General features: G+C 43.3%; 1 protein-coding gene across 5 annotated transcripts in view; it reads right to left on the bottom strand.

Moving 5' to 3' along the window:
• Window positions 1–1,065: 1,065 nt before the first annotated feature.
• The window catches only part of ZNF521 (zinc finger protein 521), a 312,190-nt gene continuing 285,973 nt past the window's right edge, over window positions 1,066–27,282 (bottom strand). For all 5 annotated transcript variants that reach the window (XM_019986858.2, XM_019986855.2, XM_019986857.2 and 2 more), the window contains one exon: window positions 1,066–1,883. In XM_019986858.2, the coding sequence (XP_019842417.2) occupies window positions 1,854–1,883 (30 nt within the window). In that variant the 3' untranslated portion in view covers window positions 1,066–1,853. The remainder of the gene's footprint in view (window positions 1,884–27,282) is intronic.

Here is a 27,282-nt window from a genome sequence, read left to right as displayed (position 1 = left end):
GTCTACTGACTCAGCAATTCTGGGTGTCCGGTCAGCACCTTGTGAAGTAACAAGCCCTCCAGGTGATCCTTATGGAGGTTAAGGTTTGACACAGATTATGGGGTGAGGCTTATACCTGGTATCTGGGTTTTATTCATGGTTCCCCTCGTGACAGTTGGTCATAATAAAACGAATAAGTCCATGCATTAGTTTCCTGATCAAAAAAACTGTTATGAAGATTCTTGCTTGTTTAAGGTTTAAAGAATTGCTTGAGGTTGTCAGAGTTTCAAAGAGGGTGAAAGAGTCTCAGTGGGTGAAGTATTTGAAGCAGGAGGTGGAAGATAGCTGCCCACTAATATCAAGTCTATACTTACTGATTTTGAGTCAAGATATATCAGGGCTCAATGTATACATGGCAATTCTCTTCTGTCTCCCTCAAAAAAACCTCTGAAATTCGAGAGCACCTCCTCATTCACCATTTTGTGGCAAGCTGTGGTGTGGTGTCAGCGGTCTTGCAGAGACACCCCCGTGCCTGTATGGAGGCTGATGACCAATCCATGTCACCTCCCTGGGCTAGGGGACCGAGGCCTGGAGGTGGGTGCTGTGCAGAAGACCACACCGAGAGTCCGCACTCCGGGCCAGCGCGACGCTTACAGGCTCCCGGCTCCCTGCTCTGTGCTTTGTCTTCTGAATGAACAAAGCTGCTTCTTAAGTACACATAAGCCAAACTGCCTCTCAAATTGCAGCCATCTACTTTGAGTTCAGATTTGCACAGCATGACATGAATTGGGCTGCAAATTATGCAGAAAACAGCCATCACATCCATCTGTGATGTCAAAATCCTCCAGTACAATGTGACCTACTAGGATCTGTGAGAGGAATGAGTACTTTAGGTCTGATGCCTTCTCTGTGCCATGTGATGAATCTCCTCCTAGGTGCTTTTGGCCTAGTGTGGAAAGGTTAAATATGATTGAGGTTGTGCCTGGGATATTCTCAAGAGCAGAACTCATTTCCAGGGGTGCAATTAGATTTTTTTTTTAATGGCAACATAACTAGAAAAAGAAAACACACACATACACTCATACCTAATGGTAAACTGAATTTATTTCCTCTTGGAAAACAATTCCAGTAATCTCCAGGTTCAGACCGCAGAGTAAACATTAATAACAGTAACATACAGGTTAGTTCAACTGATTCAAGAATTTGGCTGTGTGAAATCATTAAGGAAAACCTTGAACACTCAAAGCTTCAAAATGTATCCAGGAAAAAAAAATTCTTTGACAGTCTACATAACAACTATTGCATATATAGTGATGCTACCTGTCACATTGCAAGGCTTACAAATATATATACGGGCCTTACCCAGCTGTGGGGTTCTGTGAGAACATCTCTTCATGGTTTTTTGCAAGAATCTTCAGCAATAAAAAATAGTCTTGGGTTTAACCGTTGATATACCAAAAAAGAGAAATTCTAGGCTTAAGTGTTAAGAAAAGGAAGTCCAAATATAGTCTCACGTGTAACTGGGTTGTTTTAATCTGTCTTCCTTGAAAATACTTTCTCTTAAGCCATTTTGCTCACATTCTTTTTTTTTTTTTTAAATCTTGCCTGAATAGGGCCCAAGTCCACTCGTCTTTATAAGACCATTTTAGTATCAGACGACATAATACATGTGAGACACTTTATATACAGGGGGTCTATCCGGTGCTCAAAAGTTCAAACACATGAACATCCAACAGTTTTGATAATACAAGTTTTATGGTACAATACAATGTTTCTGAATAATATACATTAACAATGAAAGTTTCGTGCAAAGAGTAAAACATGTTCCCTTTTTGTGCCACAAAAGTCATTCTCCTTGAGAGACGGTGCTTGCACTAACTGCTGTGTTGGGTCATCGTATGGTTCTGTAATGAGAAAGAAAACGGGGGTGTGGGGAGAGAAAAACCTTAAGTGATCATATTCTCATCAAACCAAGTATCTATAAATGCTCATTGATTTACAATGACCTGAAAACTGTTTCTGGGTCTGGAAGAATGGGGCTTTGGGGTTGGGGGGGCCTGGCTTCTCCCCACCCCCAGTGAGAGCCAGGAGGGAGGGGTGGGGTGGGGCCAGGGGGGTCTTCCCTTTCTCTGACTCTGCTTCACTCCCCAGAAGACCCCCCTCACCTTCCACCATCTCTTCTTATCAGCATACGCCTCTTTTCAAACACGAGGGTAACACTATTTTAACAGTTGCATTTATCTGTGCATTATTTCCGTTGATTACAGATGCTTTTGTTCTACTCATGCTTAGAACATCTTAACAACAGACAGCCTATCCATCCCTAAATATAGATTTTATGGAAAAGAGTTGCCTGGCCGACACCTGACAAACGGGGCAGGAAACATCTCCAGCTCTTCTCCTGGGGGTGGGCTCGGGGTTGGGTCCCCACCTGGTACAGAAGCAGATCCCAGCAGCCTGAAACCAGCCCCCCTCCAGTCCCCAGGAGGCGCAGTCCTTGTTGTACTTTGGTGCTGTCCCCTTCATCCACACAGCACGTCCCCTTCCTGAGTCAACATCCTGGTTCCAAACTGTGAGCGGGAAACTGGGCTTTCGGGCAACTTATAACCACAAGCCAGGTCCAGAGCGGGGAACACTGGGTGGGCGGGCTCTGGACCTGGACCTGTGGCCTGCATGGGGGATGCTCACAGACCCAAAGGACGTTCATTCCAAGCAAATGAATGAATTTGGAGACGACCCCACCTGCGCCTTCCCTGAGCAGTTTTCCCACCTCTCACCGTCAACCCCCTCCCCCCACCCTACCAGAATCTTGAGATCTGTCCCCAAGTATGACCACTTCCACGCTCATCCCATCTAAGACCACTTCCCCTGTCTCCGAGTGCTTATATCATATGCAGCTGAGGTCTTGTCTTCTGGTTATCTGCAGTTCTGGCTCTCTCCCTGTGTCTGTAATTCTGGTCTTCATCCACTTATTCATTCCTTCACAAGCAGCTCTTGAACACTTGCATCACCACCAGCCACAGGCCCCAGCATCGCAGCACTTGGCAAAGAGGATCCGGCCAAATGAATGGCCAGCTAGGCAAGGGCCACTGGAAGGAGAAGGATGGTCCACACCTTCACATCTTCAGAGTGCTCATGGACTCAAGAAAGTCACATAGGCACATAATGAAAAAGCCACCTGGTGGGAGTATATTAGAAATGACCACAGGAATATCACGCACACCTAACCTGGCCTGGCCTTTGGGGAAGGCATTGGACCTAGCTTAGGACATTTTAGTTGAGGCTGGAAACACAAAGAGGCATTTGGGATGCAGGGCGGGTGCTCCAGGCCAAAGACACTCGTGGGTAAAGGCAACGAAGCAAGAACACACAAAGTAGGTTTGTGGACCTGCAGCTCATTCAGATTGGCTGGAATCTTCTTGAGTGTCCAGAACCAAGAGTGTGGATGAGAAATGAAGGTAGAGAGAAGTTTGGGGCCAGATTCTGAAGAGCCTTCTGTACCTGGCTAAGGAGTTCAGACTTGGTCTTGTGGGTAAGGAGGAGCTATGGAAAATTTTCAGCAGAGGGCTTTGTCTTTGAGATCTTTGTCATCTTTTCATTTCCCCAGGAAACTAGCCAAACGCCTGCCCAGTGAGTAGAGGGTGAAAGGCCAGAGGCTTGGCTGCTTTGCGTTGCCCAGCTGGGGCTTACAGCACCAGTGAGGGAGACAGGGGTCTTGTGAAGATGACCCAGGTCTTCTGTTCCCTATTTCAAACTAAGTCCGGTTTATAAGAAAATGGACAACAAATAATGAGGACTTTATTTCACTCACCTTTATTTAAAAACATACCATTTTTATTAATTTAGTGAAAGATGAGCTGGATTTTTTTATTCTTCTTTTAATGATATTAGCCTTAAAGTACATACAGGAGCAGACCAGTTTTATGCCAACTCTTTTTTTTTTTTCCTTTGCATTGATTCTAAATAAATATTTGTGCAAATTATTTTTCTCCAATAGGCAGACATAAAGGGTAGTAAAAAAAATTCTGTAAGATTGGGCTTGACTCTGAGATAGCAAAATGTATGAGAAAATTTAGACAATGCACTTTGAATGTTTTTATTGTTTATAACTCCTTTGGTCATAATTACATTGATACTTAAGGGGCTAGTAATGTTTCTTAGTCTCACTGGTATTTTGATGATCCTTTATGTCTGCCTATTGGAGAAAAATAATTTGCAGAAGTATATATTTAGAATCAATACAAAGGAAAAAAGTAAAAATGAAGTGTTAATCGCTTAGTCATGTGTGACGCTTTGCAACCCCATGGACTATAGCCTGCCAGGCTCCTCGGTCCATCAACTTCTCCAGGCAAGAACACTAGCCATTCCCTTCTCCAGGGGATCTTCCTGACCTGGGGATCGAACCTGGTTCTCCTGTATCACAGGCAGAACTCCATGGACAGAGGAGTCTGGCAGGTTACTATCCATAGCGTCACTTTCACTTTCTTTTCCTTTGTATTGATTCTAAATAAATAGTTCTACAAACTATTTTTCTCCAAAAGTAGACATAAAGGATAATAAAAAAAAAACTGATGAGACTAAGAAAACATTGCTATCCCCCTAAATATCAACATAATTATGATCAAAGAGGTTATAAACAATGAAAACATTCAATTACTCAAAATGATCTGTCTAAACTTTCTCATACATTTTGATATCTCACAGTCAAGACTGATCTTACACAAAGTTTTAATTTAAAAAATTAAGAAAATAAGTACAAGAAGCTGAGACAGTAGCTATCTAAATGGTAGAACTTTGACAGGAGGATGTGTGATTTTGAAAATCAAAGTAAAAAAAAAAATTTAATAACATTATTTAAAGATATTTAGCAATGTCCCCGGCAGTTCAGTAGCAGTCCCAATGCAGGGGGTCCAGGGCTCGATCCCTGGTCAGGGAACTAGATCCCTCATGCTGCAATTAGTGATTCCGCATACCACAACTAAGACTCGGGTGCAGCCAAATAACTAAAAAAATGTTAAACAATGGAGTGCTTACTACAGACATTCCACACTCAATTGAATTTTGGAGGTTAATGAAGGAAGCTATATTACAATCTCTCCAGTGTTCTATCTATCTATACTGAGAAACTGCAAAACTGAAATCTAACACAAATTGGCCACAATAGTTGGCAACAGTTGTTTCTTGGATGCTTTCATCCTAAACCAAAGCTCTACACGTCTCTTCAGAGGTGCAAAGAAATGAACAACTACATATGAATCACTTATTGCAACAGATTGAAGTTGCTACTATAAAGGATTTATGCTTTGCATATTAAGAGAGAAGAATATAAATCATCGGAGAGAAGGACAAGGGTAGGGCTTGTGAAATGCAAGCTTCAACAAAAATAAGGAGCTGCAATATAAATAACGTCTAAATGGGAAATCTGGCATGAAATATGGTGACGGCAGAAAGTTCTCTTGGTGGGGAGATACCTGCATATCACTGAGGTCATTCATTGTCAGTCTTTCTCTTTTTTCTTACAAATTGGCTGAAGGGGAGAACAGGGTTCCCCACCCCCAACTCCCATCCCTAGGCATGGCATCCACCACTGTCAGTGATTCTCAAGGTGAGAAATGGGTGTGTGTGTTCAGTCGTGTCTGACTCTTTGCAACCCCATGGACTGTAGCCCACCGGGCTCCTCTGTCCATGGAATTTCCCAGGCAAAAATACTGGAATGGGTTGCCATGTCCTTCTCCAGGGAATCTTTCCAACCCAGGGACAGAAACCGGGTCTCTTAGGTCTCCGGCATTGGCAGGCGTATTCTTTACCACTGCGCCACCTGGGAAGCCGGGAAATGTGGCATATTTGCATGGAAAACAAAACAAACAAAAAACTCAGGTGATTCTGATCCAGTCCTCAAGGGTTTGTCCTCGCCACCTTGGAGGATCCCTGAGATGTGACTTCCCCTCCCCCATACAGTACTTTGAGTCACTGAAAATATGAATGACCTGATTTCATTTTCTGGAGGAAGGAATGGGTGTCTGAGCTGCACAGGTTGGTGATTAGGGGTTGGAGAGAAAGACAGCGTGTTCATCTCCAGACTTCACTGAAGATCCACCCATAAGAGAAACAAGAAGTTGCTTCTTGGGAGCCTTCTGCCTAATTGGGTGTGTTTTTAAAATCACAGACAAAGTTTTTCAGAAAGGGAGACAAGAAGTGAGTGGGAAAGATGAAACAGAGACCAGAGAAGTGCTAAGCCCAAGGAGAGGGCAGGTGCCTGGTGCTTGGTGGTCCTCGCCAGGCCAGCCACACCACAGAGCCCGCCGTGAACCCCTGCAGCAAGAACAGGAACGGGGACAAGCAGAGCAGAGAAAATGCTGCTGGGCCATCCTCAAGTCGCGTTCTCTTGTAAGAATTTTCTGCTCTTTAGGTCTGGAGGAAACCACTACACTAGAACAAAGCAGTGGGTAATCTCACCAATTTTACACAGCAATTCACAGTCTCCAAAGTACTTTAATGCAATGACAGGTTATGAGAAAAAATATCTGTTCCAATGAAGGGAAAGTGTTTTACATAATCGAGGAGAACATCAGTGCGGCATCGACGCCGGTAGGGAGGGGTGATGACAGAAAAGGAAGTAGGAAGAGAAGAAAAGTTCTGTAATCCCACAGAGAGCCATATTCTACTCTGCAAAAAGCCATCTCTTGGAGACCCCATGTCTAAGTAACTGAAAATTGCAAACCATTAATCCCAGTTATGAACAGTTGTTTTACACGAGAGGGGTTTGTGTTAAAAAAAATTAAATTCACAACACACCTTAAAGCTTTAAAGACAATCCATCTACGTATGATACCTTAATAGCCAGGTTTAAAACAAAAAGAACACCAAAAAACCCCACTCTCTTTACTGTAAAGGGCCCCATTTGGAAGGAATTTGTTCTTTTTCTCCTCTAAAACCTGAAATTAAACTTAGAAAGCTAAAAAACAGATGAGGACCTTAAAAATTCCCTTCTAGCACTATGAATTTCTTTTTAAAATATGAGATGCCTTTCATTTTACAAGACTGGAATTCTCATTTTGGGCTTGGCACGCTAACACATGATTAATTCAGCCTCTCTCTCTCTGAGAGCTAACCACATTTACTGGTCAAACGGTTTAATCCTATTTAAAATACAATCCAAGCAAAATATTTTTAAATAAAAATAAAAACCCATGATCCCCTGTAACTATTCACCTTGGCCAAACTATCCCATTTGCCTGAGATCTTGATGTGAATTTGAATATCTGCACCTATAACAATGATGAAGTTAAGCTCCAGAGGAAAACCAGGGCCGTCTACCTTCCCAGGGTGGAAAAATTAAGTCCCCACCCCAAAAGTGGTGCTCATGGATCACCCTTGCCTGGCCAGTATTTTGGCAGAGATGATGTCTCGTAGTCTGTGCTTTGTAGCCTTCTGTTGGCATCAACAAAATATTAAGTAGCAATAGTCATAAAAATAAAAACTATGTCTGAATGGAAGTTTTGTGAGATCTGTTGATTCAAAGATGTTAATCATTTTTATTGTGACTTGTCTATTTATAGCCCTTTGTCTCAAATTCTGACAAGCTTTTAAAACTAAGAAAAAGAGCCATTTTAAAAAGGAATGAAAAAAAAAAAATAACAAGCTTTCCACTAATTCACCACGCCATTAGAATCCCAAATTTAAACTGGAGTTGTACTCAATTTAAATGAGATGTTTTCTAACCAGAGGAAATAGGAGGCAATTGTGGCTTTGCAACAATGCAAGGCGGGAAGAAATAAAAGAAATAGAAAGATTAAATGTAGCTGTTTCTTTCAACAGATGGTGACAGCACCAAGGCAGCATGTTGTTTTTTCTTTAGTTGAAGAACGCAAACATCCGTAATCAATCATTGCTGATTAACTAATTATATTACCCTTCCTTTTATCACCAGGTTGGACCTTTATCTGTAAACACTATCATAGTCTGTATGCTCTTATTTTTCTAGAAGCATATCCCAGGACACAAACACAGTCGTGCAGTTACAGGCTGCAAACAGAATTCTACATTATTATCCACCTTTAAGCACTACTGCTTTATTTTTTATTTTTTTTTAAACAAAAGCAATTGGTTTCCAACAGGCTGGATAATAAGTCTTTTGACCTGCATTCTTCTTTGACCCATTAAGGTCACCCCTGTGCTCGGGCATATAGCTGACTTCGGAAATGCCTGCGAGTCCTACATTTCATCTCCTGCCCACTCAAAATAAAGCTTTCTTTAAATGTGTCTGCTCGGGTCCCTGAAGGCCAAAGAAGCCTCCCTGTAGTGGGCGATGGAGGGACAGAAGCCTCTGCCTTTATTAATGAATGCAGACCATTATGAGTCTGGCTGGCTCCTTCCCTGTTCCCAGAAGCATATACTGTACGTGACTTAAAATGCTAGAATATTGACACAAAGCGAGCTGGGCACCCCTAAGGAAAATTACTCCTTGGATATAATGTAGGCTCGTAACAGCTATTAGAGTACAAAATAAAACCCTCCGGGATCAAACTGACATATACCGCATTCTACCTAGTCCTCAAACATTAGAAGAAATTCTTTGTGAAGGCACTCTCAAGGACAGCATTAAACTGACTTTTGTAGCAATCTGCAACAGCTTTTTGGCTCAGAGCTTTTAGTACTAAATCTCTGGTTTGAATCAATATAAGTACTATATCTTCTACATTAATCAATACATTTGGTTCGATACATGTTCTATTAAATTATACTTTCTAATCAAGATTTTTACATTTCCACCCTCTCTCTTTTTTCCATTCCCAACTTTGTTTGCTAGTAAAACAGTTTTAAGAGTGTAGCCAGCTCATGGAGAGAAGATGTTGGGCGATCTCCCCTCACTGGTTAGAGAAAAAATACAATGGCGAAGAGCAGCCTTTAAACATCTTGATAAGGTTAACGGGATTTGTGAAGGCGATAAATTAACATTTTCAAAGTCCACACAATTACAAAAAGGACTCATAGTTTTAAATTAATTAAAAGTGAATGACTTCAGCTCTGTAAGTACCATTAGAATGTTCTAAAAAATCACCCAAATCATCCACAATACCAATTAGACTCCGTTTCACCATACCAAGGTTTCTCTTGTCCACAAATTATATTACTTTTTAGCTGGGGAAATCTGGGGTAATTGTGTTTTCATGGTCCCTACCTGGTAAAGATCAGGAACCTATACATGGGCATGTGCATTTTGGTGAGATACATTTTGGTGGCTCAGTGGTAAAGAACTTGCCTGCCAGTTCAGGAGTTGCTGGTTTGATTCCTGGGTTGGGAAGATCCCCTAGAGAAGGAAATAGCAACCCATTCCAGTACTCTTGCCTGAGAAATCCCATGGACAGAGGAGCCTGGCAGGCTACAGTCCATGGGGTTGCAAACAGAGTCGGACACGACTTAGCAAATAAACAATAACAACAACGTACTTTTCATGAATATTCTTTAAAAGACAAATATATAATGTTTCCCAAAGTAAAAACTATATTCATAAAATAGATTTTCATGACTGGGGGTGGCTGACTCACAGTTTTCACTTTGGTAGAATTTACTAAAATGAAGTCTGCTCTTGTATTTTGATAAACAGCAATGGAATTTCCCAAACTGTCTGTCATGATATGCTTTTCCTCTCTCTTTAATGCCATGAATGTTGCATTTATGATCATGTTTGCACTGACAGAATTTCCCTCTTTATTTTTTCACATGGTAATGTCATCACCATGAACTTAGAGAGACACTGATGCATTTTCTTTTGACATTTAACAGTTTGCATGGGCTTGGCCTGACATTGCAAAGCATCTTCTGGGTGACACTAAGCTATATTAAAGCAAAAGGTGAAATGGCATCATCAGAAGTGATCAGAAAAATACACGATATTAAAGACAGAAAAGGACTATTAGGTTATTGAATTTGTCCCCTTGCTGGACAAAATTTGTTCTACGAAGTTTACACTCTGGGCTAGTTTTTAATGGTCTTAGCAATGAAATTTCCATCACACCTCCCAGAGGAAACAATTTCACATTCTAATAAACCTCACTGAAGGACATTTTTCTTTTTTGTGTATATTTTTCCTTTGGACATTCATGCTAAAAAAGCCTAGAAAAGGTTGGCCTGAGATAACTCTGAAGCAGGCGGACACTGGCACGTTTATGAGTTTATGTTCAGAAGCCTTCTTGATCATCTATTTGTAGTAGAAAGTTCTTCTGTCTCATCCAAAGAAACCCAAAAGACAATTCAGTAAGCAGTTTCTTAGTCATTATACAAAAATTCGTCATTCAGTTGCTTTGTTCTAGAGGGAGATTCCTACAAATTAAATGGAAGGCCAGGGAGACCAGGTTTCCCAACCTTAGCAGTAGTGGCTTGTTGGGAGGGACAAATCTTGGCTCCTCTGCACTCTAGGATGTTAGCAGCATCCCTGGCTTTCATCTACAACATGCCGGTTGCACCTTTCCAGTCATGACAGCCAGAAATGTTCTCCCTGGTGCTTTAAATGGTAAAGAATCTGCCTGCATTGCGGGAGACCCAGGTTTGATTCCTGGGTCTGGAAGATCCCCTGCAGAAGGTAATGGCTACTCACTCCAGTATTCTTGCCTGGAGAATTCCATGGACAGAGTCTGGTGGGCTACAGTCCATGGGGTCGCAAAGATTCAGAAACCTCTAGACCTTGCCATATCCCCTGGAGGAAAAAAAATCACCCACAGATGAGGACCACTGTCTGCAGTATTTTGAAAACATACTGAACTTGCCATGCCTGCTTGAGGACACAAGCTAGTCTTCAGTCTCAGTGGCATCTGTTCCCCATCAAATTAAAAAAAAAAAAAGGACAGCAAAAGAGACACATATATACCATATGGAACTATACTGCATGACATTTAAAAAATATGTCCAGGGATTTCCCTCGTGGACCAGTGGTTAAGAATCTGCCTTTCAATGCTGGATGTATGGGTTTGATCCTTGGTTAGGGAACTAAGATATCACATGCCAGGGAGCAACTTGTGCAGCCCACACGCCACAAGCAGAGTGAAGCCTGTGCACCGCAGTGAAGATAACGCATGCCACAATTAAGACCTGACACAGCCATAAAATCAACACTGAATATTCACTGGGAGGACTGATGCTGAAGCTGAAGCTCCAATACTTGGGCCACCTGATGTGAAAAGCTGACTCACTGGAAAAGATCTTGATGCTGGGAAAGATGGATGGCAGGAAGAGAAGCGGACGACAGAGGATGAGATGATTGGCTAGCATCACTGACTGAATGGACATGAGTTTGAGCAAAGTCTGGGAGATAGTGAAGGACAGGGAAGCTTGGTGTGCTGCAGTTCACGGGGTCACAAAGAGTTGGACATGACTTAGTGACTGAACAACAACAACAAAATAAAATAAAAATATGGTAGAGAGATCGTGAAAAGGATTGTTTGAAATATATAATAAGTGGCATTGCTTGTATGAATAATCATTTCTCTAAAAATATCCACTTATTCAGCAATTTACTAAGACTTTCCATGTACCATCAGTGAACAAAGGTGGAATATGTGACAATCAATGCTGTTTTAGAAATATTAACAATATAATAAAGTATAAAAGGACCAAAACATTAAGCTGTGGAAATTAATATTTAAGGTATGAAAACAACTCCCTACTCTGAACAACTGCAGAGCCACCATCCCTCATTTGCTGGTTGAGATTCAATAGCAGGAGTTAGCGATGTAAGTGATGCCTCACAGAACTAAAGAAATGGTTTCTAGCAGCATCTGTTCCAACATCCCATTTCATAAATGATGAAATCAAGTCCCAGAGACTTGAAGCCAACTTTCAGGGTCTTATAGCTACTCCATGGCTGAACTGGCTTCTGCGAAGAAGCAACTGGTGAGTGGTACCAGTTCCCATGTTCTAATCCCTGGGCTGGGCTGACTGTGGAGCCCAGACAGATGCTCACCATTAGGGCGCTCACCAGGGACAGGAGGACCAGGTACCATGGATCATAGAGAAAGGGCACCTCACCTCCTGAGCTTAGTTCTTGGAGAAGTCACGCTTGCCTGGAGCTAGAGTGATGATGAGGAAGAGGAGGTTAGAAGACAGAGACAGGCTCCAGGGGGAAGGCAAACAGGAGCCAGGCTGAGAGTCATGGAGTTGGGGGTGACTGATCCCTGGGGGGCTGGAGATCTATCTGGCTGGGCAGGGAGATGGAGGTCACTTCAAACAGAGCTTATTTTCACTAGGTGTGCTGGGAAAGCCAATGGTGGTGAACATCATCTCAAGAATACCCACCTAAAGTAGCCTGAAGAGTTAAAGTGTTAGTTGCTCAGTTGTGTCCAACTCTCTGCAACCCCACGAACTTTAGTCTGCCAGGCTCCTCTGCCCATGGGATTGCCCAGGCAAGAATACTGGAGTGGGTTGCCATTTCCTTCTCTAGAGCATCTTCCTGACCCAGGGATCAAAACCAAGTCTCCTGCATTATGAGCAGATTCTTTACCATCTAAGCCACCAAGGAAGCCAAAGTAGTCTAGCCTGAGTCCAATGTGAGTCTTCAAAAGCATAAGTAAGTTGCATTTTTAAAAGAATGCCATGACCACATTGCTAATATAGACCAATGTCTAGTATTTTGACAAGTAAATATTTCAAAGAAATAAAACAAGCCACCGTGGTCCACCAGCTTCAAAGAGAGACAAATGCTGCTGACAAGTCATACATGCCCAGCGTTAACTTGGTAACAGTTTTGTTTCTCACTTCTCACTTAAAAATGGTAGTGAGATTTCAGTGGCTAGCTGACTCCTATCTGTTTTGCATATAAGACAAGCTTGAAAGTTCCCTTTTTGAGAGAACTGAGAGGAGTGTAACCTATCTACTACATTGAGGAAAAAAAAAAAAAAACAATAAGGTGCCGAATTGGAAGAAAAGGCTAAAAAGAGCAAAGGGCAACTGGGAGATACATTAAAAGTACAGTTTATTTTTAAAAGAGAACAATGGGTTGAGCGACCTGTTTACATGCATGGAGCCAACAGAAAATTTAAATCTAACTGTAGAAAGCCAGCAAAAATGAGAGTCCAGAGCTTAAAGATTCTGCTCAGATTCTAGAACTGCAGGATCCCAGTGTATTGTGAGACAGAAGGCTTTGATAGGCAATACAGTCTAATAAGATATTCAGGGATTAAGTCAGTGCTTCACAGACAGATGTGTCCATGTGCCAGTTGTTGCTAAGCTTTAATTTTTTTCCCCCTGTAATGTTTAATTTATCACACTGGCGCTTTCTAAACTAGAACATCTGTAAACAAGGTTAAGAATGACCTCCTTCCAATTTTACATCCATGAACAGTGCCCCTTCTTCGTGCTCTAATTTTAGATACCTTAAAGATAAATAAATCTGTGGAAGGAAGGAAAAAGAAGGCTTGGCTGACACTGAAATGTGTTCATCTTGCGCGAATACAAATTTCCTCTCTGCCTGGCTTCTGGGTGCACACAGCTGACTCAGGATGCTCAAGTTACATTTACTGCACCCCCTTCTGCGCCCCCACCCCACTCCACCCCAGCCCTCCACTGAGTCAAACACAATTAAACAAATTTCTGTTAAATATTCAACAGCTTCCTATAGTAATTAGCAGCAAAGAATCGGAGCTTAAATTGATAATTGCTCAGCAATGTCCTCTTGCAAATGTTACATATTTCCTGCTCCTCCCTTTTCTCTTAGATTTTTGAATCACAGAAGTTTTCTGGTAAAGCGTTCAGTTAGTGAAATGACCCACCATCACACTACTTGGCCCAAGACCTTGCAGTCAGGTTGGGCTATTTGACCGTCAGCGGCAAGTTTCCACCCGCATTGCTTATTTCATTCCTGTTTTTGAAATCCATTGAAAGTTATGTACCTGGAAGCTGTTGGAACAGGGCATTGATTTAAAAACTGACTGGCAGGCTTAGGATTTAAACTCTGGTCCACCAGACGCAAAAGGTCATCTGATTAGAATGGGAGAAGCACAAGGCATAGTCATTTATATTCAAAGGGTAACCTTTGTAGGAAGGAGGAGGAAGCAAGAGCTCTTCCTGCTTTTCCACTTGATATGGACAAGGATTCCCTTCAATCAATTCCCAATAATTATGAAAAACAGTGTCTTGAACTTGGACAAAAAGCAAAAGAAATGCTACTTCCTTGTGTTATTTCTTATTATTAAAAACACTGCCACACTGTCTAGGAGGTAAACTCACAGTGAGAGTAAGTCAACATTTTATAAATCATGAAGAATAACAGAAAACAATCTTTCCTCATCATAAGCCACCAAATACTTGTCTACTAGGGCATGTGCTGTAGTAAATACACATACAAAGAATAGAACTAGGACAGGACAATGTACTGATTTCTGTGTGTGTGTGTGTGTGTGTGTGTGTGTGTGTGAGTAGCTCAGTTGTGTCCAACTCCACAACCCCATGGACTGTAGCCTGCCAGGCTCTCTTGTCCATGGAATTCTCCAGGCAAGAATACTAGAGTGGGTTGCCATGCCCTTCTCCAAGGGATCTTCCTGACCCAGGGATTGAACCCGGGTCTCTTGCATTGCAGGCATATTCTTTACAGTCTGAGCCACCAGGGAAGTCCAATAATTTCCACAATTAAGCTTCAGAAGGATAAGTGTGTGTGCATATGTGTCGATGTACATACCCATGCCTACACTGGATGTTGGCATGAGCATGTGCCATGGAGCCAGGAGTTACATGAATGCCTGGGTTCTACAGGTGAAACTCCTCATGTTTGCCTTTGATCTTTGGGTCCCCGAGGGCTCATATTCCAGCCTGGAGAATGCAATTAGAAGGAGCCCCAAGTAGGCTTTGTTTTAAATTCTAAGAAAATCCTTTCAAAATACAAATATTTCACAAGCCAAATTCTATTTGGATATCTCTCAGTTTAATTTAAAAAAAAAAAAATCCTCCTTTGAAGAAAGGATAAATAATTCTGCACTCAAGTTTGGTGTGTTTTTTTTTTTTTTTAATTTTGCATATTCCCTTTCCTTTCCCCTTTCCCTAAATGTTTTTGTGTACTGGAGAAAGTTTCAAATCCCCTGTCTCCTCCTCCTCTGAAATCATCCCTGCTTATTGGCCAGTGAGCCCAGGCAGGGAGAGAGGACATCAGGAACAGGGCATCTCTCATCCTACATGGAACTTTGTGGTCGTAGATATCCGTGGATTCCCTTTTGCCCCTCATCTCTTCTTGTTCCAGAATCTTTCAGCTCTTCAAATGGCAGAACTATACCCTACCCCTACTCTCTGTCCAAAAGAGCCTGTATTTGCTTCATAAACCCACAGATTACACTCCCATTCTCTTCCCATTTCCTGGGCATCTTTTCTGACACTGCTTCTTGGTCTCTGTGGAACAGTTTCCTCACCCCTCACGGTGCACATAGCTTCTAGAAAGACAGCCCCTTAATTCCCCTACACAAAGATGTGCTGTAGCTATGGTGAGAGTAATCTATAACCCTCACATCCTTATATAATTTGCTACTCCACATTCATTTTAATTCATTACAATGAAGCAATATAATTAAAAAAATAACTCCTTAAAGTGAAGTATTTAACATGATCCTGGAAGGAAGGCAGCTTCCACTATCAGAGGGCCAGGCTGCAGGCACAGTGCACGCTTGTGCAAATTCAAAGGTGAGCTGTAAACAAGCCCGTGCACCAAGGCTCCCGTGCAGAAAGGACCGGGCGGCGGGAGGCCTCATTCTAATCAGTCCTCAAAGGAACCTGCCACACAGAAGTGGCACTTATTCTAATTTAAAGCCCTCATGCTTGGTTCAGTGTTGCAAAATTTATAAAAGAATAACTTCATTAAACCGCCTGGCACTTCAAACACAAATGCAAACCAGCCACAACATAGAAAGAGCTGGACAAGAGGAAAAGAAATATTCCCAGAGTTGTTAGCTTTTCAAATCCTGTCTGCATTTGGGCGCTTCTCTTTCTGAGGATGCGTTTGCCCTGGAATGTTCCTCCACCAGGAATTTCTGCCCCCGGGGTCCTTTACTTCTGTCCTGAGGGCCCGTAAGCCTGCTTAATAACACTTAAAATCACCCAAAGTGCTTGGCAAGACACGCCCCTTGCAGAAATACATCTGGCAGTACCTAAATGAATGCTATTCACTGCTCCTTTCCTGATCTGCAGAAAAGATTGATTCTCAACCTGCCATGATTACAGTTCCCATTTACTTGGGAATATATTTCAGACTAACCTAAGTTGTTGAAAAACTAATGCCCAAACATTTTTTCCCCCTTACCCTCAGTTCTCCAGAAAACCAGTACTAATAATGGATAAGTGGAAACATTTTGATGAATTCATGCACGACCACGGAGAACAGTTATTGTCACATCCTAAAACATACACTTTTATGGAAAATTCTTTTTCTCCCCTGAATCAAAGAAATGCTACAGAAAATAACTTCAGGCTAGATTCCTAAGCTACAATGCACTTTGTGTCAGAACACACACCATTTCGTGCTGAACTGTCAGCATCCTTCTCCAAATCATTTTTTCAGGGGAGGCAATGAAAAGACGAACCTAGAAGCCTGTGTAAAAACTCAAAACCTCTGAGCAAGTACATGTCACACACAAGCTGGGCTATGTCTTGAGAGCCCGAGGTCTCAATAATGAGGAACAACTTTTCTGTTCAGTGTTTCTCATCACCCAGGTTCAAACATGTGCTAAGATTTTGCTTCAAAGAGAAGACAGTAAGCAATCAAAAGGCTTGCAAATGGTAATCCATGGATGGATAAGAGGTAATGACCTCCGGGTGAAATCTCTTAAGGTGGATCTCTCCAAGGGCAAGTAGCAGAGACTGTTTATCCCAGCTGTCCTTCAGAACTGAGGAGTGTTCTTGGTTTTGGTCAGAAGAGAGACCTATTATAGGCTATTCATGCCAGGCTGACTAGAAGACAGATTGACCCAGTAGATGTGAACATTAAAGTTATCACCACAAAAGTGCAGCGTGATGTGTCTCACATTATTCCTATTCCTAGGATAAACAAATACTGAAATTAACACTCCATCATCTTTATAAATGTGTTTTACAGTGCTGAGGGCTCTTTTACATTCACATCATGCAATAGGTTGGAGAAGGTACGTTTGTATTATTTTTCCTCTCCATGAATAAAACAGGGCTAATCAGATGGAATGAATGAGCTAATTCAATTACAGGCAGCTTTTATTATACACTAAAATATGGATTATTGATCTTGTGGAGTCGGCAATGCAGGATGCAAATTCAGTGAGCGAAACCCGCAGATTTGAGTTGGACTGGCCTGTATTCATGCTGAAATCTGCTAGAACTGTTCTCACTTTGGGGGAAAGAAAAAAAAAAAAAAAAAACCTAAAGAAAACAACGCCAACTATTTAGACCCAGGGAACAGATGAAAGGGTAAGTTGGAGGGCCGGCCTAAGAGCCTGAGCAGGGGTCCCGAGAATGGAGGTGAATACCCTGTCAGGTTCCCACAAAGGAGGGAGGAGAAGAGGACCAGCTCTCCGGGCCTGGCTGTGCAGTAGTAAGTGAAAACTTATTTGGGAGCCTGGAATGTACTTCGAAGGCATCTTGCTGCAAATCCAATCAAGTCGAGGAAGAAGAATGGATGCATTGTGGTGGCCCTGCCTGGGTGAGGCGGGCTTGTTTGAAATACAAGCCCGCTGGACTGTCCTAGCAAAATCCTTTTGTCTTTCATCTCTAGGGGGAAAAAAAACGCAGTCGTCAACCCTGGTTAGAAAGAAGGCAGCCCTGAATGTGGGATCACGTGGGAAGCAAGCCCATGGCAGCAAACGGTAAGGGGGAAAGAGAAGGTGAGGTCGGGTATTTCAGTATCTATTGGCACGCCTCTGTCCTGCCTTCCGGCTTCTCAAATACATCTGCCCGAGCCTCCAGGGCCTGTGGCTGCTGTCTGTACTCAGCTCAGTGTGGAGAGAGTGCGGGCCAGACCGGCTCCTGCCTTCTCTGTAAACTTGTCCCAGCTCCTCCCCGCAGAGCCAACACTCTTTCTTTTGACCGGGTTCACATCCTCTCTACCTTTTTATGGGCCGCAGCCCGAGTGCCCCCCACGTGGCAGCACAGACGAAAATAAGCTCTTCTCTCCCTTAAAAAAAAGCCCAGAAACGGGTTCTGTGTTTTGGTAGGCCTCCCTCCAAAGCATAGGTAAACGTCCATGTGTCCTGTTTTCGAACAAGCTTCCAATGAGAGGGAGGAAGAGGGGGGGAAGGCCTAACAATACCACACAAAGTTGCAGACTGTTCGGCTACAGTCCAGAAAATGAATCCAATTTTTCATTCTGTCATTATAAATATTTCATTGCAAATGGTACTGATTTTCTGCAACTGTGGTTAAGCAAAGGGCCTCTGTGTGAATATTTAAGAAAAAAAAAAAAAAAAGGTAGAGGAAGACAACGAGGAAGAAGGGAGGGGGCAGTGAAAGGTTAGCAACCAATTAATTTCTTCCTTTAAATGTAAAAGATTCTGGGAGAAATTCAACAGTGATGTAGTGTGTGACTCGGAGAAGAAGAAGAAAAAAAACATTTACTCTGCTCTTCTTCTGACAGTTTCTCATAAAATATCTGCAGTCCATCTATCTTTTAGTACTCTAGGCTCCTCTGGAGAGCAGAAAATGGTGGTTTAAAGCTCTCTTCAGTGCCAGTCTGCAGGAGATTGCTTTCCACAGGACCCCCGCTGATGGAGGCCTAGGGGAAGAGGCCCAGGAGTTATTCAATCAGCCGGAGACTCTGGGGCGGCTGGGGGTCCTTTGAGGGCTGATTAGAAAGCTGCCCTCCTGTTGCCTGCCTCGGAACAGAACGAAATGAGCAGCCTCTTGCTGAGCAGATGCTGCAAGAAGGAATTTCACCTGTCATGGAGTTTGTCAGAATTTCAGGATTTATCTTGGTGCAAAATTAATAAAATACCAACCAGGATTTCAGGCTGACTACTCAGCTGTGTCATCTCCAAGTGATCTTTCACCCAGGAAAACCTGGACAGGGCGCACAGCCAGCTCCCTGCCCTACTTTTCCTTGGGAGGGTGAGCGAGACGATGGGGCGAGCACCAGCCAGACGCCAGGAGGAGATTCGGAACCAATTACACACAAGGCTGAACTTCAGTGTGGGTGCTACTGTCTTAGTGGGTGACCTCTCACCTCGCCTCCGGAGCTGGGACGGCTCTTTGGGTAAGCCCGAGTCTCAAGTAGAGAAAGGCTGTTTTAGCACTGTCTCACACAGGAGGTAGCTCATGGATTCACATCTATTAAATTCATCTGCTGGTGTCCCCGGCCTGGTTTTGCTTTATCTTATTAAAGGAACGCTAACAACGGGCTCTGTTAAGAGCACATATTGTGAAACACTGAACATTCATCTGGGGTCAGCCGTGCTCAAGGAGGTACCCGGTCATCTTTTATTTGCACCCATGCTGGCCTCGTGGCCCATCCCCCTCAGGGCTCCCAGCAGAGTGGGGAGTGGGAATCAGGGAGGGGAAGAGGGAGGCAGCAGCACCGAGGAGCTGGGACAGGGTGGGAATAAACCACTGCCAGCTCTGGACTGCAGAGAGCCTGGGAGTTTGGCCACCTCTGCTCATTCCGCTTCACAAATGACCATGGCTATTTTAGGGGGGTTCTGTAAAGCCCAAGGCTTGACCATATTGAGCTGAGGCTTTGGGTAGCCCCGGGACAATTCCTCTTGTTCTTAGGGTGGCCGGCATCTCCTCACAGAGGGGCTGGTGTGCAGGACTGGGTTGGCCCCTACAGCTGGTCCAAGCCCCTGGACAGAATGGACAAGCATCTCTTCAGATTCAGCTCCGGACTCTGCACTCTGGCTCAGAACAGGATTAACCTGAATTGTCATGTCTACCTTGTGAGGCCTCTCACCATGGACCACACGTGCCCCTTTACTAGCCAGGGACTGGCAGAGCATCCTGGACTACCCTGGAGGTTGCGACTGGTTTAAGGGCACCGCTGCCTCCCCATCCTTTTCTAATCGACATTTTCCAAATGAGACATTTCACCACAGTGGAAGGCGTCTCTTCCAGCTCTTCCACTCGAAACACGATAAGCCTGTTTTGGAGAGTCGCCTTTACAAAGTGGGTAGTAACCTGACAATATTAATCCCAAGAGATCTCAGGAAAGAGTAAGTAACAGAGAGGAGAGAGAGAGAGCCTGCGCTTGCAAGTGGAGGCACAGATGGTGGGCGGGGACGCAGGGTGCTCGCAGCAGGCTTCGGTGGAGATGCATTAACTCCACAGAGAGATGAGGGCTTCCCACCAGTGCTGTCATGAATTATAACTGAGCACGGGGGTGAGGTCTTAGTGCCTGGCTCACAGCGAATAGACGGTTCTATCTTGCTGCACAAACACCTCTCCCCACTTATAAGCTCCCAAGCACAGCAAAGCACACTGCTGATAGCTGATGGTGTCACAGTAGCCTTTTATGTGTCTAGAAGGCGCACGCACTTCACAGATGTGCCCAGTGGTGGAAGTCAGATGATTATAAAATTAAGTCTTGGCAATGAGAAAAAGGAAACCTTTTACGGGTGATTCGGGTTTCCAGCAAGAGATGGTCTATCTGCCAGCTGAGGGGCCGCACCAAAGCCAGAGGAAGCCACTAAAGAAAGCCTGCCGGCTTCCCAGACACGCTGGGTACAAGGGGGAAAGCCTCGCCTCTGCAAACGCTGCCCTCCTCTTTACCAGAAAGTGAAAGCGGGTCCTGGCCAGTGAGCTCCCCGACATCACTCCCTCAATGAAGTTATCAGGGAAGGAGGCCTGTTATTTTAGGCGGTTTAGAATTTCACCACTTTTAAAGGCCTCGTTTACCCTGCCTCTCACTCCCATTTAAAGCCTTGGAGTTGCTGTTCTAAATGACAGCACCGTGAGCAGCGCTTTTAAGCACCATTCTTCTCGCCTGCCACATCGCAGGCTTTCACAGAATCCCGCTCTCTCCCGGATGAGGGTGAACTCGCTCCTTCATAGCTGCAGGGCAGAGCCTGTTAGGAGCTGTAGATTCGCTGCAAATATAACAATAAAGGATACAAATGTGAATTCCCCTTAAAATACACGCTTGGCTCTGAAGCCGCCTGGCCTTAGCAAACTCGATCAAGAACAGCCTATCAATCTTGCTCCAAACGCTCAGCAACAGCTCATTTCATGCGGCCGGCCAAGGGATTGCCACGTCAATGGATCGGAAGGTGCTGGTGTGAATTCTTTGCTCATTTTAGGGGATTGAGCGTTGAAGCCCACGATGACCCTAGCTCTGACTCTAATTGCCACAAGCAGTTGGCTACCGAGGTGGTGTTTTCCAAGAGTCCAATTGAAGTTTGCAAACTGAAAGAGTCTATTCTTGGCATTATGTCTCTGCGAACGTGGAAGAAACTGATCCGCGTGTGGAGCGAACATCTGAAATAGGAACACGTGTGGGGACTTCAAGGTGCCTCCCTGGATTGTAGAATGTTCTAGAGACGTGGAGGTCCAGCTCTTTCCCGGGGATCGGACTACAAAAGCGCCGAGGTGGAGAGCTGTCTTTGTAGGCCAGCCGTGCCCGCAGTTTCTCGTTCCTGATGAGGCAGATCTTCCGGTGCCGTGGCAGCAAGCTGACTTGGCGGCCCAGGAGACAGCAGGGCCAGCAGAGCCCAGCCAAAGCGGAATGTGGCAGAGGTGATGAACGTTTCCAGGGGGTGGGGGGGGAGAGGAGGGGGCTGCACACTGGCCGCAGTGCTCTTCAGTACACCCTAGCTGAATGCTCCATAAAGTCGCACTGATGGCAGTTCCGAGATGGCCATCTGTCGTCAACTCTGGGCCAGACAAAAAAATAATGTCATGGCAGATCGCTAACAACAGGGCTGTTGGAGGGAGGGAACGAGTCCTAGAACGGGGAGGTGGTGCTCCATCTTTTAACAGCGAAAACCAGCCGTCGATAGGAACATCGAGAAATTAATGGATGGAGAATTTTTAAAAACTGAGCTGGGGTGCCGTAGAAACGATTCAAATGTAAATAAAGTGGTTTTCCGCTTATTGGCCGAGACCTCTGTTGCTCTTCCTTTGGTCCTATTAACTGCTTGATTCTTGAAAATCTGATGAGCCGGACACATGGTGAAGTGGTGAGGGCCAAACTCAGAAAAAGGTGAGCCCAGGTTGTGCCTCCAAGCATGCATACACAGATTAGGCATTTATTGGTACAAAACGGGTAATTGAAAATGCATTCACTCATTGAGTCCAAATGAGTTCATTGTGACAGTCCTGCTTATCCATCTTTCTGGATGGATGTTTGCTTAATTTCTAGGTGCAGTTTTATTAAAACAGAATAAAACTACCTCATCTTTAGATGCATTGTGAATGTTATAAAATTTTAAACTCCCTTCTTTACTCAAGAAAAACCCCAGCTTTTTGCTACTGCTTAGATGACAGGAAGAGAGGGGATGCAGGGTGGGAGGAGAGGGGTGAGAGAGAGAGAAGTAAACAGTCAAACCGAGGTGAGCGGTGCCCTATTTCTTTGTCCTATATGATTAACTTTCTACCTTCAATGGTAAGGCCAATCAATCCTGATTGAATTATCCAATATTAACAGCTGAAAGTGATCAAAAGTAATGGTGAAAACACAGCTCCAATCAATAAATCAATGCAAACGATTGGGTTCCTGGAGATCGGATCAAATAAAAGAGATAGATCAATTTAACCACTGGGCAAATTAAGTGGAAGCTGCTGTAGCACCAATTTACTTCAAAGGCCCCGAAGGCCCACAAAGCAGAGAAAGGAGGTGGTGGGGAAGTGGACCAGTTCCAGAACCACATGTTCACTGGACATGATTTACACTCCTGCAGACTTCCGCGTCTGTAAGGTGGTTTAAGGACTGTGATTTTGGCCCCGAGAACAAGAGAAACACAGAGGTCCAATGGATGGAGGAAGTGGAGAGCGAAGGTGGCAGGTGCAGGCCACCCAGGAAGAGGCAGGACGTATGTCCTTATGTCTCTTCCCACCCCCCACACTGACTCTCCTCTCCCCAGTGATCAATATGGAACCTGGCTATGGCGGGCCAGACGCAGTGATGGGCAGTTCTTTCCAATCTGAGGGTCCCAAAGGGACACCGAATGATAAGAGGCAAAGCAGAACAAGGTTCTGAGTCTTCCAGTTGGCTGTGGGTACTATGCTGCTAAGTCGCTTCAGTCTTGACCCTAGGGAGTGTAGCCCGCCAGGCTCTTCTGTCCGTGGACTTCTCCAGGCAAGAATACTGGAGTGGGTTGCCAAGCCCTCCTCCAGGGGATCATCCCTACTCAGGGATCGAACCCACATATCTTACATCTCCTGCACTGGCAGGTGGGTTCTTTTACCACTAGTGCCACCTGGGAATAATGAAAGCTAGTTCAAGCTCTGTTAGAAATAGAAACAGAGCAATGGAAAACAACAGAAAAGTTGTGAAGAGTATGGGGGGAGGTGCACAGTTTTAAAGGCACTTCTTATAGAAGTTCTGTGAGCAGTAACACACACTTTTTCACCTCTCCTGTTAGCAAAAGAGAATTTCCACCTGACCCAGAGAAAAAAATGAAAACAAAACAAAACTAAAATAAATCTTTCCCCACACCACGCTTCAATCCTACCCTGTCTTATGTAAAGGGGCCAGATAAAACTTTTTGTTTTGGCCACTTATCTCTAATTTGGAAAGAGAGCAGGAAGAAGGGTAGGGTTTTGAAATAACGTTTCTGAAAGCAAATTTAATGTTCAGTTTTCCCATTGTGTGCTAAAAGGAAAAAATAAAAATAAAAAGAAGCTCAAGGCTCTTACATCCCTTGAAAAACATGAAGGCTTAAATATAAGAATTTTTACCTGGAAACCAATTAACATGAAACTATGTCAAGGTATGATTAATTGGGAAATTATTCCAGTGAACTAGAACAGACAAGTAAGGAAACAGGACATGTCTGGGATCGAGGTTTTATTTCCAGGTAATGATGGATCTGGAGTTTGTTTACTGAGGTCAGCGAGAGGGAGCAGGGAGAGGACCCAGGAATCAGAGCTCCTCCAAGGCCTCTCCCCTCTCACACTTGGCACTGAGGGCTTAGCATCAGCTACTCCATTGCACTCTCAGGACCCTGGAAACTGGGCGCAATGCTTTGTTGTTTCCTATATGCCCATTTTTGGAGAAGGCAATGGCACCCCACTCCAGTACTCTTGCCTGGCAAATCCCATGGACGGAGGAGCCTGGTAGGCTGCAGTCCATGGGGTCGCACAGAGTCAGACATGACTGAAGCAACTTAGCAGCAGCAGCAGCACATGCCCATTTTACCGATGATAAAACCAAGGCTCAGAGGCCATCGCTTGTAAGGAACAATGACCAAAATCAAACTCTGGTGATTGTTCTCTGTATTTCATGCCCTCTTCCCTTACACTAAGATGCCTATAGAGAAATCAAAGCAAAATAAAACAAATGGGAAAAACCCCATAAAAGCCATTTTTAAAATAATCATTATTTGAGATTTTTATGGATGGTGACCTCTCTTACATTCACAGATATCAAAATCATATCCGTCCTTCAAAACCAGCTTGAATGCCTCCCACGTGATGGCTTTCTCGATTATCCCAGCTGGAGAATAAACATCTTCTCTTGGAATACTTAGAACTATTTATTACACATTACCTCATGTGAACATTAATCATATGCAAATCTTATCTTTTCTAGTAGACAGTAAAGATGATATATTCCTAATTATTTTTGATATGTCATAGAGAGCTTGGGGCCATGGTAAATTTAAAATGATAAAATTATATTTTTATAAAGATTTTAAATCAATAAATATATATATTTTAACCAAATAATGGCACAGGGGATGATAGCAATCTATAGTATGGCATCTGTGGTTGGGCTGTTAACAAGGACATTTTTTTAAGGTTCACTTTAAAAAAAAAAATACGTTCAACCTTCTATTTTTAGTTTTATTTTTGGCCAGGCCATGCAGCTTGTAGGATTTTAGTTCCCTAAGCAAGGGTGGATCCCATGGCCCCTGCAGTGAAGGTGTGGAGTCGTAACCACTGGACCACCAGGGAAACCCCAACAAGGACCTTTAAATGCCTCAACATGTGTTACTTAATACTTTGAGGCATGGACCTGTATAACAATTATTAAAAGGCTGGTTTAGGTACAGCGCTAAGTCAGTGAGTTGACAGTCGGCCACGTGGCAGCCACACTTCAGTGCTGTGCTGCTGTCCTGTGCTTCCCACCCCTTTGGAGTAATTCATTTTTCTTTCAGAAATATGACCATAAAACTTGAGCAACAATTAGGCTGTGGTGTGAAAAATATCCATCAAACTCAGGTTGATTTGGTGGGAAAGTGATTCGAGAAGCCAACCAAACAGCTGTAGAGACCATTATGTATTTAAACTTCAGTGGTATCTGAAAGTCTTGGTGTATCCCTCAGAATGTCAAATCACTTCTGTATTTTCTATGTGGAAAATACTGCATCCATGGACTAATGAAGAAAAGCTCAAGTATCAGAATAATCTTTGACTCAAAAGAAACTTAATACCAGAAATCTCAGAGCCTCAAGTTCGATTAGGCCAATTCCCTCTCTTCCAACCACCGGAATTCCCTCCAAGTCCATTACATTCATGACATGATGCTTCAGAGAACTTTCTATGGGGACCCATTGGAAGAGGATGGTTTGATCACTGCCACTGAATTGTAGCTTTTCTAGAGGCACCAATGAAACAGTAATTACTGTATTGAAAGAAAGTGGCCTATTCAACAGAATTTTTACAAACACACCACTTGCTCACACCTGTATAAACCATTCTGGATACAAATATGCATTGTAGGATATTATTCTTGGACCATACTATTCTCTCAAAGCAGCTTCCTTAAGTTTTGCAGGAAAAGTTTTGAGGTCTATTAGGAAAACATGTGAAACATTCGACATATTCATTTGCTTTTAAAATAACAAAATGTTAAGTTAGTTCAAATAATGCACTCTTATTCCAAAGCACATCTTCCCGACCAGCATGCTAGGCGGCCCCTGAAGTATATTAGAATTCCTTGCAAGAAGGGAGAAAAACTCCACTGGAAGAAAATGATGATATCCTGCCAGGAATTACACATTACAATTCTCTGGACTGGCATTTGGAACTTCTGGTCAGAAAGGATTCAGGGTCATGCGAAGACAATAGCTTCCACACTGGCAAGCCCTAGATGGAGTGTTCATAGAAACAGACGTTGCGTCTTGCTTAATCTGAAAAGCAACTGTGGTCTGTAATGTCAAAGGATGACACTTGAGTCCTTCATTCCTAAAGATGGAAGTGTATTATGAGGAACTATCTGAATTCTGACTAGTACTGTAGGTGATGTTAATGAAAACAACACATCTCCGTGGGTGTATGTGTAAGACTTCATACTCAACAAAGCACTTCTATCCTTAAAAAGATGTTTTTCTGTTTTCAAATAGGTATAAACAGTGAAAGAAATGTAAATTGTTTATTATGGTCAGTAAATCATTTATGCACCATGACCACAGTGGTGTGTGTGCTAATTTACTTCAGTCGTGTCTGACTCTTTGTGACCCTGTGGACTGTAGCCCGCCAGGCTCCTCTGTCCATGGGACTTCCCAGGCAAGAATACTGGAGTGGACTGATGTGCCCTTGGCCAGGGGATCTTCCCCACCCAGGAATCGAACCCATGTCTCTTAGGTCTCCTGTGTTGCTAGGCAAGTTCTTTACCACTAGCACCATCTGGGAAGCCCAACCACAGTGATGTTCCTGGGCAATTCTGTAAAATTACCCTATTCATCTGACTCTAAAATAAGAGCCAAATAGACTATATGCTTTCCACTTGCCAATCTCCAGTTCTTGGGCATTGCATTTGGTTTATAAAATGCCTCTTGTGAAAAATCCTCCTCTCTGAACTTTAGTGGCATAAAAAAAGTAGATGCGTTTAAGTGGTATGACATGGGCCAATTTTAAAATCTCTTAATTTTCCATACCAAGCAATGAAATACTGTGGGCTGGTAAAAGGGCCCCCATTTCTGCTCGGTTATTATTTAGGTTACTGATCTTATTTTCTCTTGTCACCTCAATTTCAACTGATTTCCCCCCTTATTCTTAGAAATTAATAAAACTGTATTTTTTAGTATACTTTATTCTCTATATAGAAACTAAAAGAAATTAATATTTTAAAGTCATATTAACGCCATCCTCTAAGCACAGGTGTGAAGTGATGTGGGAATGAAGACAAACGCACAGAACTATGAGCCCCTAAGTTTAAATCATAAAAATCCAAAAGGTCTCAAAATTAGAAAAAGTAAGCTCTGATATTTTCCTTAA

This window comes from Bos indicus, chromosome 24 (genome assembly GCF_029378745.1).
Source record: "Bos indicus isolate NIAB-ARS_2022 breed Sahiwal x Tharparkar chromosome 24, NIAB-ARS_B.indTharparkar_mat_pri_1.0, whole genome shotgun sequence".
NCBI classification, from domain to species: domain Eukaryota; kingdom Metazoa; phylum Chordata; class Mammalia; order Artiodactyla; family Bovidae; genus Bos; species Bos indicus.
Note: the sequence above shows the minus strand (reverse complement) of the source record. Positions and strands in the feature narration are given on the sequence as shown.